The 17,202-nt window shown below is 35.2% G+C and overlaps 1 protein-coding gene across 13 annotated transcripts in view; it reads right to left on the bottom strand.

The window, feature by feature from the left end:
• Window positions 1–17,202, bottom strand: part of SCAPER (S-phase cyclin A associated protein in the ER) — a 556,007-nt gene that overhangs the window by 356,922 nt on the left and 181,883 nt on the right. For all 13 annotated transcript variants that reach the window (XM_063699056.1, XM_063699058.1, XM_063699055.1 and 10 more), the window contains 2 exons: window positions 15,898–16,040; window positions 2,136–2,217 (listed from right to left, as the gene is read on the bottom strand). In XM_063699056.1, coding sequence (XP_063555126.1) covers window positions 2,136–2,217; window positions 15,898–16,040 — 225 coding nt within the window. The remainder of the gene's footprint in view (window positions 1–2,135; window positions 2,218–15,897; window positions 16,041–17,202) is intronic.

Consider the following 17,202-nt stretch of genomic DNA (forward strand, 5'->3'; position numbering starts at 1 on the left):
TGAATTTAAAGTAAATGAAGAGTTTCTTAAAAATCAGAACCATGCCTTATCTCTGCATTCCCCTGCCTACCACAAGGCTCAATAAACACCTGCTACAATAAATTTAAACGCATGATAAATTTCTAGGACTATACAAATAGTAAAATACACTCTTCTACCTTAAGGGTTTTACTGTCTCTGTGAGGAGCCAGGATGTAAATAACTGTGATATAATATGAAACATTCACACTGTTAGAGACTGCCTACGGTTGTAGTAATGCTAAAAATTTTCTAGAAAGTATCAGTTTATCATAATCTCCCAAGCTATAATTATGCAATTCATAAGCACTGAAATAAAGTGAAGCAAATTATAAGAAACATCTTTTACTTTACTTTTGAGTAATTAAAACCTATGAATATAAGAAGCCTACCTCTAACGCCTTCAAGCCATTAGTAAATTGCTTAGTAAAAACAGGAAATGTTAGATGAGTAGGTTGCGAGAATTTTCTCCCATTTTGTAGGTTGCCTGTTCACTCTGATGGTAGTTTCTTTTGCTGTGCAGAAGCTCTTTAGTTTAATTAGATCCCATTTGTCAATTTTGGCTTTTGTTGCCATTGTTTTTGGTGTTTTAGACATGAAGTCCTTGCCCATGCCTATGTCCTGAATGGTAATGCCTAGGTTTTCTTCTAGGGTTTTTATGGTTTTAGGTCTAACCTTTAAGTCTTTAATCCATCTTGCATTAATTTTTGTATAAGGTGTAAGGAAGGGATCCAGTTTCAGCTTTCTGCATATGGCTAGCCAGTTTTCCCAGCACCATTTATTAAATAGGGAACCCTTTCCCCATTGCTTGTTTTGTTTTCTCAGGTTTGTCAAAGATCAGATAGTTTCGCAACCTACCCATCTGACAAAGGGCTAATATCCAGAATCTACAATGAATTCAAACAAATTTACAAGAAAAAAACAAACAACCCCATCAAAGAGTGGACGAAGGATATGAACAGACACTTCTCAAAAGAAGACATTTATGCAGCCAAAAGACAGATGAAAAAATGCTCATCATCACTGGCCATCAGAGAAATGCAAATCAAAACCACAATGAGATACCATCTCACACCAGTTAGAATGGTGATCATTAAAAAGTCAGGAAACAACAGGTGCTGGAGAGGACGTGGAGAAATAGGAACACTTTTGCACTGTTGGTGGGACTGTAAACTAGTTTGACCATTGTGGAAGTCAGTGTGGCGATTCCTCAGGGATCTAGAACTAGAAATACCATTTGACCCAGCCATCCCATTACTGAGTATATACCCAAAGGACTATAAATCATGCCGCTATAAAGACACATGCACACGTATGTTTATTGCGGCACTATTCACAATAGCAAAGACTTGGAACCAACCCAAATGTCCAACAATGATAGACTGGATTAAGAAAATGGGGCACATATACACCATGGAATACTATGCAGCCATAAAAAAATGATGAGTTCATGTCCTTTGTAGGGACATGGGTGAAATTGGAAATCATCATTCTCAGTAAACTATCGCAAGGACAAAAAACCAAACACCGCATGTTCTCACTCATAGATGGGAATTGAACAATGAGAACACATGGACACAGGAAGGGGAACATCACACTCTGGGGACTGTTTTGGGGTGGGGGGAGGGGGGAGGGATATCATTAGGAGATATACCTAATGCTAAATGACAAGTTAATGGGTGCAGCACACCAGCATGGCACATGTATATATATGTAACTAACCTGCACATTGTGCACATGTACCCTAAAACTTAAAGTATAATTAAAAAAAAAAAGACACAAGAAGATGGCTTTTAGGATGGTTAAAAAAAAAACAATGTAAATACGCTTAACATGACTGAACTGTGTAAGAAAAAATATTAAAGATTCTAAATTAAAAAGAAAAAAAACAGGAAATGTTAAACTTCCTTAAATTTTTTTTCCTCAATGGTCCTACCATATCAAAGTAAACTTAGTTTCCAGATACTAAGTTAGAAATGATCGTAGCGAAATCATATAAGCTTTGTTGTGCAAAGATTAAGAATACAAATTAATTAAATTTTTTTCCTACAAAATTTTGATCTCATGCTCCACTGTAAGCTCTAAAATTTCAAATTAAAAATATATAATATCCTTACCTTGAGCTGAATTTTTTTCTGTAACTCTTCCATAGCTTCTTGTTGAGCAGCTGTGAGTGCTGCCAATCGTTCTTCCCTGTCTCTGTAAGAAGACAGTAAAAATTATAAACTCAAGTGCTTAAAGTAACAAATCTCATGAGACTCAAAAATACAATTAGGACACATAGGCTCATATAGTCTAAAGGGATTTTTTTTAAATATTCTTCTTAAAGTGCCTACTAAGTCTCAGGTATATTGCTAATTAAATATCTCGGAAACAATAGAGATTATCAGTTATGAAATGGGTTTCTGGACCCAGGCATGGCTTCAAATATTAGCTCAAAGACTGTCATTTAAATAAGGCATGTTGAAAACTATATTTATCTCTATTCCCTTCCAAAAACTCAATTAAACCATTAAAAGGAATAGAAAAGGCATAAACTCAAAAAGACAAAGTAGAAGAGGAAATAATCACAAAAAATGGACATCAATATTTCAAAAGCTGAGAAGCAATCCTGAGAAAGCTGAAATCTAAGCTTTCAGAAGGAAACTAATAAACAAGGTGATTCTACTAGCAAAATTCCATAGAAGCTCAGAAATTGAAGAAACTATTCACTTATGAAGGAAGGGATAAAGGTTGAGGATAAAAATCAGCAGACTGGGAAGGCCTTAAAATACAGCAGATCTCCAAATCTTCCCATGCTGGCAGAAGGTGAAGAGATTACTCCCTAGAGGGTCTAAACAAAAAGACCTGCATTCAGGACAGAAGGCAAATTGGAGGTGAGATAATATACTGAAAACAGGAAGTTTAAGTGAAAATCTACATACAGAAATGGTGAGACAAGTAGCATACTTCTACTTTTTAACTCACACAGCATGCGTAGCCAGCTTTACATACCGCTCCCCTCATGTATCCCAGAATTTAAAGTACAATAAATTAAAATAAATAAATAAATAAATAAAAAGAAACAAACTGATACACACATACACACACACATACAAAGAAATGTATAAATATATTTTCTCTTTTATTAGCCTAGTTCTCTTAAACATATAGAACTGTATAAAGAAATAATTATAAGACTATTGTTTCATTTATGACATATATATGTAAGATATGTGAAAACAGTAACACAAGGGGAAGAGGACATAGAACTTTGGCACAAAGTTGTTCCATTTTAACAAAATTAATTTAGTTTTATCCTGAAGTAGAATATAATAAGTCGATGAATACATAATCCAAAAAGCAACTATTAAAGTAACTAAAATAATTTTTTAAAAAACAATGAAAATAATACAACAAAAAGTGGTGGTTTAATAAGAACAAAAGGTAAAGGAGAACAAAAAAGACTTGAGACATAGAAAACAAATATCAAAATGGCGGACATAAATTCAGTCATACCAATAATTACATCAAATGAGAATTGACTAAACATTCCAATCAAAAGGCAGAAATGAGCAAACCAGATAGAAAAGCAAAACCCAACTATATACAGCCTACAAGAGACAGATCTGAGATACAAAAACACAAAAAGGATGAAAATATAAGAACCGAAGACATACCATGTGAATAGTAGATATGGCTGTATTTACAACAGAGACAATTTGACATTAGTACAAGAAATATTTTTGAAAAATTAAAGAGGAATATTTTATAATGAATCAATACCTCAGTAAGGCAAAACAATTATAAATTACATGCAACTAGCAGTACACCAAAATACATGAAGCCAAAATGTCAAAACTAAACAAGAAATACACAGTTCAACTTATATTTGGAGATTTTGATAATTCTGTCTCAAGAATTTACAGAACTACAGAGAAAATCAGCAGTATACAGAAGACCAGACAACAATATCAATTACCTTTACCTAACTGACATTTAGAGAACACTCCATCCAACAACAGCGGAATGCACATACTTTCGAAGAACACAAAGAACATTCACTAGTAATGTCCACATCATAAATTATAGCTCAATAAATTTAAAAGCAATAAAATCATACAAAGTACATTCTTCAACCACAAACGACTGCATTATAGATCAACAATAGGAAGAAATTTGTGATATCCCCAAATATTTGGAAACTAAGTAACATGCTTCTAAATAGCCCATGAATCAAATAAGAACTATTACAAAATATAGTTGTCGCTCAGTATCCAAGGAGGATTGGTTGAAGGACATCCCCCTACCATACCAAAATCTGAGGATGTTCAAATCCCTTAGTAAAAAATGGCATAGTATTTGCACAAAAGCTATGAACATTCTCCCATATATTTTAAATCATCCCTAGATTACTTATAATACCTAATACAATATGAATGTTATACAAGTAGTTGTCATACTGTATTTTTGGTATTTGTATTATTCTTATCACTGTTTTGGGGTTGTCTTCCCGAATATTTTTGACCCATGGTTGACTGAATCTGCAGATACGGAACCTCTGGATAGAAAGAGCCAAATGTATCTTGAATGGAAATAAAAATACAGTATATCAAAATTGATGAGAGGTGCTTAAAGATATGCTAAGAAAAAAGTATCCATTTAAATGTTTATATTAGAAATGCAGGGAGGGTGGGGCAGGAAAAAAAAAGAAAAAAAGATTAAATACATACATAAATGTAAAAATAGTTTAAAATCAATCAACTAAGCTTCAACCTCATAAAGAAAAGAAGGCAAAGCTAATCAAACCCAAAGTAAACAGAAGGAAATAAACGATAAACATCAAAGCAGAAGTCAATGAAGCAATAACCAGAAACACAACATAGAAATGCAATGAAACCAAAAGTTAGTTCTTTGGAAAGAGCGACAAAATACATAAACCTTTAGCTAGACTAATAAGAAAGAAAACTGACATAAATTTCCAAAATTAACAATGAAAGAGGAGGCTGGGCACGATGACTCACACCTGTAATCCCAGCACTTTGGGAGGCCAAGGCAGGCAGATCACTTGAGGTCAGGAGTTCAAGACCAGCCTGGCCAACATGGTGGAACCCTGTCTCTACTAAAAATACAAAAATCAGCCAGGAGTGGTGACACATGCCTATCATCCCAGCTACTTGGCAGGCCAAGGCATGAGAATCTCTTTTTTTTTTTTTTTCCTAGAACATCAGCTTTATTTTTTTTTTGAAAATCAGAGCCAAACAAATAGAATATTAAAAGTATGCATCAGTTTTTTTTTTTTTTTTTTTTGGGAGATTACGGTGAGCTGAGAGCGCACCACTGCACTCCAGCCTGGGCAACAGAAAAGAAAAGAAAAAAGAGTGAAGGAGAGATATCACTATAAATCATGCTCAAAATACTTATAAAACAATTACAAACAACTTTATTTTATTTATTTATTTATGAGATGGAGTCTTCTTGCTCTGTTGCCAGGCTGGAATGCAGTAGCGCAATCTCGACTCACTGCAACCTCCACCTCCCGGGTTCAAGCGATTCTCCTGCCTCAGCCTCCCAAGTAGCTGGGACTACAGGCATGTGCCACCATGCACGCCCAGCTAATTTTTGCATTTTTAGTAGAGATGGGGTTTCACCATGTTGGCCAGGATGGTCTCCATCTCTTCACCTCATGATCCACCCGCCTTGGCCTCCCAAAGTGCTGGGATTACAGACATGAGCCACTGCACTCTGCCAAGAACTTTATAACAAGTAGATCACTTAAGATGAAAAAGACAAATTCCTAGGAAGACATTAATTATCAAAGCTGACTCCAGAAGATGTGAAAAATCTCAATAGACCAAAAACAAGGGGAAAAAAACTTAACAGGTCATTTGAAATATTCCCCCAAAGAAAAACCCAAGCCTAATGGCTTTACTGGTAAATTCCCCCAAACATTTAGAAAGAAATAATACCAGTCTTACGCAAATGATTTCTCAAATAGAGCATGAAACATTCTGTAAGGCCAGAATTGCCATAACACAAAAGCCAGACAAAAACATCACAAGAAAACTACAGATAAATACCCCTCATGAACATGCCCTTGGCAAGAAGCCATCAACAAATAAAAACTATTATATATCATGACAAAGCGGGAATTAACCCAGGAATGCAAGGTTATCTTAATATCCAAAAATTAATGTAACATACCATGTTAATAAAGTAAAGAGTAAAACCCACAGTCATCTTAATGGACCCACAAAAAGATGGGTTTCACCAAATTCAAAGTCCATTCATGTTAAAGGCTCTCAACAAACTAGAAACAGAAAGAAACTTCCTCAATCTATAAAGAGACTTTATCAAAAATCTACAGCAAATATCATACATAGTGGTGAAAGACCGAACGCTTTCCCACTAAGACTGAGAACAAAACAAGGACACCCAACATCACAACTTCCATTGAACATTACATAGAAGGAGCAATCCAGTGCAAGAGGGCAAAAAGAAAAAAAAGAAATTAAAGGCATCCACGTTAGAAACAAAGAAGTAAAACAAACTTTATTCACAGATGCCATAAGCCTTTATGTATAAAAAGTACTAAAGAACCAAAATAATAATAATAAAAAACCTATCCAAACTAATACAGACAGTCCCCAACTTATAATCGTTCAACTTATGGCTTTTTGAGTTTATGATGAGTTTATAAGGACTTAACTCCATCATAAGTTGAGGAACATCTGTAAGAAAGTTTAACAAGGTCATTAAAAACACAGCTGTAGAATGAAATAAATTAAAATCTACTGTATTTCTACATACTAGCAAGAAAAATCCAAAAATGAACCAAAGAAAACAATTCCATTTACAGCAGCTTTAAAGAGTACTTAGAAATAAATTTTAAAAAGAATTGCAAGACCTATACGCAAAAAACTACAAAACCTTGTTGTCAGAAATTAAAGGAGATCTAAACAGAGGGAAACATCATATTCATGGATTGTAATATAAAATATTGTAAAGATGTCAATCTCCCTAAACTGACCTATAGATTCAATGCACTTCCTATCAGAATCCTGCAGAAACTGATAAGCTGAACCTAAAATTTATATGGAAAGGCAACTTTGAAAAAGAACAAAGAAGTTGGAGAATTTATACTAATTTCAAAATATGCTATAAAACTACAGTAATTGAAACTGTAGTACTGTCACAAGAACAGACATATAGATATCAATATAACAGAATGGAGTCTAGAATATGCCATTGCATCAATGATCAGTTGGTCTTTAACAGATGGTAAGGCAGTTCAGTGGGGAAAGGATAACCTTTTCAATAAACAATGTTATAACTGGATATCTATATGCAAACAAATAAATTTACAAAAGTTAAAAAGAATTACAGAACTAAATGCTAAGTGCTCAAACTGAAACATTTCTTGAAGTAAACACAGAAGAAACTTTTTGTGGTTTCTTTTTGTGTTAGGCAACAATTTCTTAGATATGAAAACCATGGTATATAAAATGAAAATTTGATATACTGGACATCATCAAAATTAAAAACTCACATTCTTCAAAGACACTATTTAAAATCTGAAAAGATAAGCCATAGATTGTAAGTCATACACTTCACAAAGAATGTATATCCAGAACATATAAAGAATTCTTACAACTCATTAACAAAATGACCCAAATGAAAAATGAGCACAAGCTTTGACATTTCACCACAGAAGACATATGAACAGCTAATAAGCACACTGACAACATGTTCAACAGCACCAGTCATCAGAGAAATGAAAATTAAAATAATGAAATACGACCACACACCAACAAGAAAGAACTTGTATATTTAAAAAACTGATCCAGCAAATGGTGGCAAGGGTTGTGAAGGAACTGAAACTCTCATGTGCTGCTGATGGCTATGTAAAATGAACAAACACTTTGAAAAAATAGTTTTTAATGACTGCCATTCTAACTGGTGTGAGATGGTATCTCATTGTGGTTTTGATTTGCATTTCTCTGATGGCCAGTGATGATGAGCACTTTTTCATGTGGTTTTTGGCTGCATAAATGTCTTCTTTTGAGAAGTGCCTGTTCATATCCTTCCGCCATTTTTTGATGGGGTTGTTTGTTTTTTTCCTGTAAATTTGTTTGAATTCATTGTAGATTCTGGATATTAGCCCTTTGTCAGATGAGTAGGTTGCAAAAATTTTCTCCCATTTTGTAGGTTGCCTGTTCACTCTGATGGTAGTTTCTTTTGCTGTGCAGAAGCTCTTTAGTTTAATTAGATCCCATTTGTCAATTTTGGCTTTTGTTGCCATTGCTTTTGGTGTTTTAGACATGAAGTCCTTGCCCATGCCTATGTCCCGAATGGTAATGCCTAGGTTTTCTTCTAGGGTTTTTATGGTTTTAAGTCTGATATTTAAGTCCTTAATCCATCTTGAATTAATTTTTGTATAAGGTGTAAGGAAGGGATCCAGTTTCAGCTTTCTACATATGGCTAGCCAGTTTTCCCAGCACCTTTTATTAAATAGGGAATCCTTTCCCCATTGCTTGTTTTTCTCAGGTTTGTCAAAGATCAGGTAGCTGTAGATATGCGGCGTTATTTCTGAGGGCTCTGTTCTGTTCCATTGATCTATATCTCTGTTTTGGTACCAGTACCATGCTGTTTTGGTTATCATAGCCTTGTAGCATAGTTTGAAGTCAGGTAGTGTGATGCCTCCAGCTTTGTTCTTTTGGCTTAGGATTGACTTGGCAATGCGGGCTCTTTTTTGGTTCCATATGAACTTTAAAGTAGTATTTTCCAATTCTGTGAAGAAAGTCATTGGTAGCTTGATGGGGATGGCATTGAATCTATAAATTACCTTGGGCAGTATGGCCATTTTCACGATATTGATTCTTCCTACCCATGAGCATGGAATGTTCTTCCATTTGTTTGTATCCTCTTTTATTTCATTGAGCAGTGGTTTGTAGTTCTCCTTGAAGAGGTCCTTCACGTCCCTTGTAAGGTGGATTCCTAGGTATTTTATTCTCTTTGAAGCAATTGTGAATGGGAGTTCACTCGTGATTTGGCTCTCTGTTTGTCTGTTATTGGTGTATACGAATGCTTGTGATTTTTGTACACTGATTTTGTATCCTGAGACTTTGCTGAAGTTGCTTATCAGCTTAAGGAGATTTTGGGCTGAGACGATGGGGTTTTCTAGATATACAATCATGTCATCAGCAAACAGGGACAATTTGACTTCCTCTTTTCCTAATTGAATGCCCTTTATTTCCTTCTCCTGTCTGACTGCCCTGGCCAGAACTTCCAACACTATGTTGAATAGGAGTGGTGAGAGAGGGCATCCCTGTCTTGTGCCAGTTTTCAAAGGGAATGTTTCCGGTTTTTGTCCATTCACTATGATTTTGGCTGTGGGTTTGCAATAGATAGCTCTTATTATTTTGAGATATGTCCCATCGATACCTAATTTATTGAGAATTTTTAGCATGAAGGGTTGTTGAATTTTGTCAAAGGCCTTTTCTGCATCTATTGAGATAATCATGTGGTTTTTGTCTTTGGTTCTGTTTATATGCTGGATTATGTTTATTGATTTGCATATGTTGAACCAGCCTTGAATCCCAGGGATGAAGCCCATTTGATCATGGTGGATAAGCTTTTCGATGTGTTGCTGGATTCGGTTTGCCAGTATTTTATTGAGGATTTTTGCATCAATGTTCATCAAGGATATTGGTCTAAAATTCTCTTTTTTGGTTGTGTCTCTGCCAGGCTTTGGTATCAGGATGATGCTGGCCTCATAAAATGAGTTAGAGAGGATTCCCTCTTTTTCTATTGACTGCAATAGTTTCAGAAGGAATGGTACCAGCTCCTCCTTGTACCTCTGGTAGAATTTGGCTGTGAATCCGTCTGGTCCTGGACTTTCTTTGGTTGGTAAGCTATTAATTATTGCCTCAATTTCAGAGCCTGTTATTGGTCTATTCAGAGATTCAACTTCTTCCTGGTTAAGTCTTGGGAGAGTGTATGTGTCAAGGAATTTATCCATTTCTTCTAGATTTTCTAGTTTATTTGCATAGAGGTGTTTATAGTATTCTCTGATGGTAGTTTGTATTTCTGTGGGATCGGTGATGATATCTCCTTTGTCATTTTTTATTGTGCCTATTTGATTCTTCTCTCTTTTCTTCTTTATTAGTCTTGCTACCAGTCTATCGATTTTGCTGATCTTTTCAAAAAACAGGCTCCTGGATTCATTGATTTTTTGAAGGGTTTTTTGTGTCTCTATTTCCTTCAGTTCTGCTCTGATCTTAGTTATTTCTTGCCTTATGCTAGCTTTTGAATGTGTTTGCTCTTGCTTCTCTAGTTCTTTTAATTGTGATGTTAGGGTGTCAATTTTAGATCTTTCCTGCTTTCTCTTGTGGGCATTCAGTGCTATAAATTTCCCTCTACACACTGCTTTGAATGTGTCCCAGAGATTCTGGTATGTTGTGTCTTTGTTCTCATTGGTTTCAAAGAACATCTTTATTTCTGCCTTCATTTCATTATTTACCCAGTAGTCATTCAGGAGAAGGTTGTTCAGTTTCCATGAAGTTTAGCGGTTTTGAGTGAGTTTCTTAATCCTGAGTTCTAGTTTGATTGCACTGTGGTCTGAGAGACAGTTTGTTATAATTTCTGTTCTTTTACATTTGCTGAGGAGTGTTTTACTTCCAACTATGTGGTCAATTTTGGAATAGGTGTGGTGTGGTGTGCTGAAAAGAATGTATATTCTGTTGATTTGGGGTGGAGAGTTCTGTAGATGTCTATTAGGTCTGCTTGGTGCAGAGCTGAGTTCAATTCCTGGATATCCTTGTTAACTTTCTGTCTCATTGATCTGTCTAATGTTGACAGTGGGGTGTTAAAGTCTCCCATTATTATTGTGTGGAAGTCTAAGTCTCTTTGTAGGTCTCTAAGGACTTGCTTTATGAATCTGGGTGCTCCTGTATTGGGTGCATGTATATTTAGGATAGTTAGTTCTTGTTGAATTGATCCCTTTACCATTATGTAATGGCCTTGTCTCTTTTGATCTTTGTTGGTTTAAAGTCTGTTTTATCAGAGACTAGGATTGCAACCCCTGCCTTTTTTTGTTTTCCATTTGCTTGGTAGATCTTCCTCCATCCCTTTATTGTGAGCCTATGTGTGCCTCTGCACATGAGATGGGGTTCCTGAATACAGCACACTGATGGGTCTTGACTCTATCCAATTTGCCAGTCTGTGCCTTTTAATTGGAGCATTTAGCCCATTTACATTTAAGGTTAGTATTGTTACATGTGAATTTGATCCTGTCATTATAATGTTAGCTGGTTATTTTGCTCGTTAGTTGATGCAGTTTCTTCCTAGCCTTGATGGTCTTTACAATTTGGCATGTTTTTGCAGTGGCTGGTACCGGTTGTTCCTTTCCATGTTTAGCGCTTCCTTCAGGAGCTCTTTTAGGGCAGGCCTGGTAGTGACAAAATCTCTCAGCCTTTGCTTGTCTGTAAAGTATTTTATTTCTCCTTCACTTATGAAGCTTAGTTTGGCTGGATATGAAATTCTGGGTTGAAAATTCTTTTCTTTAAGAATGTTGAATATTGGCCCCCATTCTCTTCTGGCTTATAGAGTTTCTGCCGAGAGATCAGCTGTTAGTCTGATGGGCTTCCCTTTGTGGGTAACCCGACCTTTCTCTCTGGCTGCCCTTAACATTTTTTCCTTCAACTTTGGTGAATCTGACAATTATGTGTCTTGGAGTTGCTCTTCTCCAGGAGTATCTTTGTGGCATTCTCTGTATTTCCTGAATTTGAATGTTGGCCTGCCTTGCTGGATTGGGGAAGTTCTGCTGGATAATATCCTGCAGAGTGTTTTCCAACTTGCTTCCATTCTCCCCGTCACTTTCAGGTACACCAATGAGACGTAGACTTGGTCTTTTCACATAGTCCCATATTTCTTGGAGGCTTTGTGTGTTTCTTTTTATTCTTTTTTCTCTAAACTTCTCTTCACGCTTCATTTCATTCATTTCATCTTCCATCGCTGATACCCTTTCTTCTAGTTGATCACATCGGTTACTGAGGCTTGTGCATTTGTCACGTAGTTCTCGTGCCATGGTTTTCAGCTCCATCAGGTCCTTTAAGGACTTCTCTGCATTGGTTATTCTACTTATCCATTCGTCTAATTTTTTTTCAAAGTTTTTAACTTCTTTGCCATTGGTTTGAACTTCCTCCTTTAGCTCAGAGTAGTCCGCTGTTCTGAAGCCTTCTTCTCTCAACGCGTCAAAGTCATTCTCCGTCCAGCTTTGTTGTGTTGCTGGTGAGGAGCTGCATTCCTCAGCTGGAAATGCAGAAATCACCCATCTTCTGCGTTGCTCACAGTGGGAGCTGTAGACTGGAGCTGTTCCTATTCAGTCATCTTCTCTCCACCCCCCATAATGGTATTTCTAAACACCAGCAACATACAGATTTAAAAAGCACTTAAGAGATTCTATTTATAATTGTATAACAGGATAAAATAGTAACTAAAAATATCATAAAATGTGTACAAAAAATAAAATACTTAGGAATAAACATAACAAGGATGAGAAAAACAGATGCAATGAAAACTACAAAACATTGTTGAAAGGAACTGAAGACACAAATAAATGGAAAGACATCATGTGTTCATGGACTGAAAAACTCAACACTGTTAAGATGACCATATTGGCTGCCTCATCGTTTACAAGCAGCCCACCCTGAATTCTCTCTTAGTGTATACATTAAAAAAAAAAAAAGCCATACTTCCGAAAACAATCTATAGATTAAATGCAATCCCTATCAAAATCCCAATGACTTCTTTTTTACAAAAATTAAAAAATGCACATGAATCTCAAAGGATCCTCAAACCAAAACAATCTTGAAAAGAACAAAGAGGCTCACATTTCCTGATTTCAAAACTTACTACAAAACTACAGTAATCAAAACAGTATGGACTACCATAAAAACAGACATGTATATAGTCCAATGAAACAGAACAGTGAGCCAAGAAATACAGCCATTGTATGTAAGTCAAATAATTTCAACAAAGATGACAAAACCATTCAATAGAGAAAGGACAGTCTTTTCAACAAGAGGTGATGGGAAAACTGAGTATGTGCAAAAGAATGAAGTTGAACCCTTACCTTATACGATATACAAAAATTAACTAAAACTATCCAAGATCTAAACATAAGACCTAAAAGTATAAAAATGTTACAAGAAAACCCAGGGAGAAAACTTCACAGCATTGGATTTGGCTATGATTTCTTGAATATGACAAAAAAAGTAAAGGCAACAAAAACAACAACAACAAAAATAGAGAAATTGAACTACGTCCAAATTTAAAACTTTTGTTCTTCAATAGACAATATCAACAAAATGAAAAGTCAACCTACAGAATGGGAGAAAATATCAGTATATTCTATCTTTGATAAAGGGTTAATGTCTAGAATATATATATATATATATATATATATATATAAAACTCTATAACCCAACAAGAAAATAACCAGATTAAAAAATAGGCAAAGGACCTAAGTGGTAACCTGTCCCCAAAAATATAAAGAAATGGCCAATACGCACATGAAAAGATGCTTAAGGTCACTAATCACTAGGGAAATGCAAATCAAAACCAGAATGAGATGCCACTTCACACTCTTCAATAAGGCTATTTTTAGAAAAACAAAATAAGCATTGGTGAGGATGTGGAACCCTTGTGCAATGCTGCTGAGAACATAAAAATGGTACAGCTGCTATGAAAAACAGTAGGGTTCTCTTCAAAAAAAAAAAACAATAAAATTAGTATATGATCCAACCACTTCACTCTTGGAATTAAAAAGCAGAGACTAAAACATACATTTGTAACACCCGTGTTTATAGCAGCATTATTCACAATAGTCAAAAGGTAGAAGCAACTCAAGTTGCTTCAACAAAGAGATGAATAAATAAAATGTGGTATTATACATACAATGAAATACTATTCAGTCTTAAAAAGGAAGAAAATCCTGACACATGCTACAACATGGATGAAACTTGAAGACATTAGGATAAGTCACAAAAGGACAAATACCGTATGATTCCACTTATATAAGATCCCTAAAGCAGTCACATTCATAGAAACAGAAAGTAGCATGACAATTGTCAGAGGCAAGTGGGGGTATGGAATGGAGAGAATAGGGAGTTTAGTAGATAGAACACTTCAGTCTCGGAAACTGAAAAAGTTTCTGGGTACAGATGGTGCTGATAGTTTCATAAAAATATCAATGTACTCATGGCCACTGGACTGTAAACTTAAAAATGATTAAAATGATAAATTTCATGCTATTTATATTTTTTGCCACAATAAAAAAGCATACAAAAATCCTTTATAGAAAAAAAAATTTCTACTTGGCTTGAACATGTAAGTTTGATGAAAGGATATAAAGATGTTCTGAAAGACCTAAATCAGTAGAAAAACATTTAGTAGCATGCTCATAAATTAAAATATTCAACATAAAAATATCAATCTTAACACCTGAATTTATAGATTCAATGCAATTCCAATCAAAATTTTATAGTTTCTTTTTAAATATAGAACTGAGCAAGCTGATTCTAAAACTAACACAGACATGAAATAGGGCCAGGACAGTCCTAATAAAAAATAAGGTGAAGGATAGTTCCAGACACCAACAATTATTATAAAGCTTTGATAACTAAGGCAGATGACAAACAAATTCATCACTGGACCAGAACACAACAGTCCACGAGCAGACCCACACATATATAAAAACTTGGCTTATGTTAGAAAGCCTTGCAGATCAGTAGGAAAAAAATGCATTTTTCAATAAAGTATGCTAGAATAATTGGGTATCCACATGGAGAAAATGAAGTAAGACTCCTACCTCTAAATATACAATAAAACCAATTGCAGATAGATAAAGACTATAAAAGATAAAACTATAAAATTTTGAAGAATGTCTTATGACTTAGGATAGAAAAAGATTTCATAAATAAGACCAAAAGGCATAAATTATAGTTTGTTCAGTTCTACTAAACTGCAACCAAGAGTTATGCTAATCAAAAAACATCATAAAGAAAGAAAAAAGGCAAGACACAACCTATAGGTATATTTGCAATATATGTAACTAATAAAGACTTAGTATCTAGTAAAGATAATCCCTAAACATCAATAAGAAAAAAAAGCCCCCAATACAGGAATGAACAAAAATTTGAATAGGCACTCTGCATTAAAAAACCCTGAACAGCTCATAAACATGCGAAAAAGTTGTTCAGCCTTATTATTAATCAGGGACAAGTAGAAAAGCAAATTAAAACCACAAAGAGCTATCTTTTCACATCTACCAACTTTGCTATAATTCGGAAGTCACAAAATATCACGTCAGTAAGGTCACACCAATAAAAGGGACTTAGGCTTGGCCAATTATATGTTTTTTCCTGTGTCTTTAAATCTTAAACAAGTGATTAAAACTAAGGGATAATTGAAGGTCATACATCATAATCAGAGTGGCAACATGCTAACCAGACTATTTCCATCAAAAAAAAAAAAAAAATCCACTGCTGTGACTCTTGTGATCTAGACTTTCATGTCTGACAGAACATTTCCACACTTGGTCCTCTAACCTTTTATTACTTATGCCCTCAGTATCTTCCCCAAAAGTCTCTTTTGCTGAAGCCATCCAGAATCAAATTATATATTTTTTGATTTGAGTGTGGTGGTACACACCTGTAGTCCAAGCTACTCAGGAGGGTGAGGTGGGAGGATCACTTGAGTCAGAGAGTTCAAGATCAACCTAGGGAACATCGCAAAACCTCATCTCAAAAAAACTCTACATGACAGTAAATGGCTTTAAGACCTCAACTTGAATATTCATTCAGTGCAAAATGTTCATCAAGATAGCAAATGAGATACCTAGCTCTTTCCCGGGCTGCATCCTCACGGGCTTTTTCCTTTTCTTGCCTCTGTTGTTCAATTCGGGCTTCTTGTTCTTTCCTCTTCATTAACAATTCTTCTACACGAGCCTGCCGCTCTGCCTCTAGAGCTCTCTTGCGTTCCTAATGTTAGAAATATTTTTTTCCAATATTAGAATTATGTGTAAAATAAAAATGATTCAAAGTAATATACCTTTCACCAAACTTACATGTTCAAGCCAAGTAGAAACATGGGCTTGCCACTAGGTACTCTGCTTCTTAAAGTTTAAACAAAAATCAAACAGCAATGATATCTGGTTTCTGAAAGTCATTTACCAGTGTTACACATAATTCAGTAAAGACTTGCTTTTTTATACAAACACTGTGTTATACTTGTTTTGTGGGAACTTGTGATGGTTAATCAGCTGCCAGCGAGGCTAGAATATAAAGCAGGCAGAAAAATATGAAAAGAGAGACTGGCCTAGCCTACCAGCCTACATCCTTCAGCCGTGCTGGATGCTTCCTGCCCTCAAACATCAGACTCCAAGTTCTTCAGTTCTGGAACTCGGACTGGCTCTCCTTACTCCTCAGCTTGCAGACAGTCTGTTGTGGGACCTTGTGATTGTGTGAGTTAATACTTAATAAACTCATATATATATATGTTTTATATATATATATACACACACATATATATATACACACACACACATATATATATACATCCTATTAGTTCTGTACCTCTAGAGAACTCTGACTAATACAGAACTTAATATATGTTTTCTGATTAATCACTTCTAAAGCCTTGTGTTAATATATGGTTATAGAAATACCTGAATATGATGAAAAAACCATAGTTAATAGATTTTATTTCTGAACTAAGCTTTCATGATGGAATTAAGTAAAGACAGTTTGTGAGAAGGAGAAAGAGGTAATATAATAGAGCACAGTGGGTATAAGAGTGGATATCAGGTCAGATTCCCTGGTTTTGTTTCCTGACCCCATTATTCACCAGCACAGTGGCTCTGGGCTACTTAGTTACATTCTCTGTGCCTTACTTTTCTAGAAGATAAATAATAATATGTATTTCTTAGGATATTATAAAGCACAGATGAGCTAATATATGAAAAGCACTTACCATAGGGCCTGGCATATATAAAATTCTAAATAATTATCATCATCATCATCATCATCAAGCCAGAAGATAAATCATGAAAACTGGGTAACTTCAACATGAAATATTTGTCACTAACATGTTCCTCATCTTATTGATATGTTTCTCTGAATCCATACCCATTCCCCAGATAGC

The sequence above is a fragment of the Gorilla gorilla genome, chromosome 16 (assembly GCF_029281585.2).
Source record: "Gorilla gorilla gorilla isolate KB3781 chromosome 16, NHGRI_mGorGor1-v2.1_pri, whole genome shotgun sequence".
Taxonomy (NCBI): domain Eukaryota; kingdom Metazoa; phylum Chordata; class Mammalia; order Primates; family Hominidae; genus Gorilla; species Gorilla gorilla.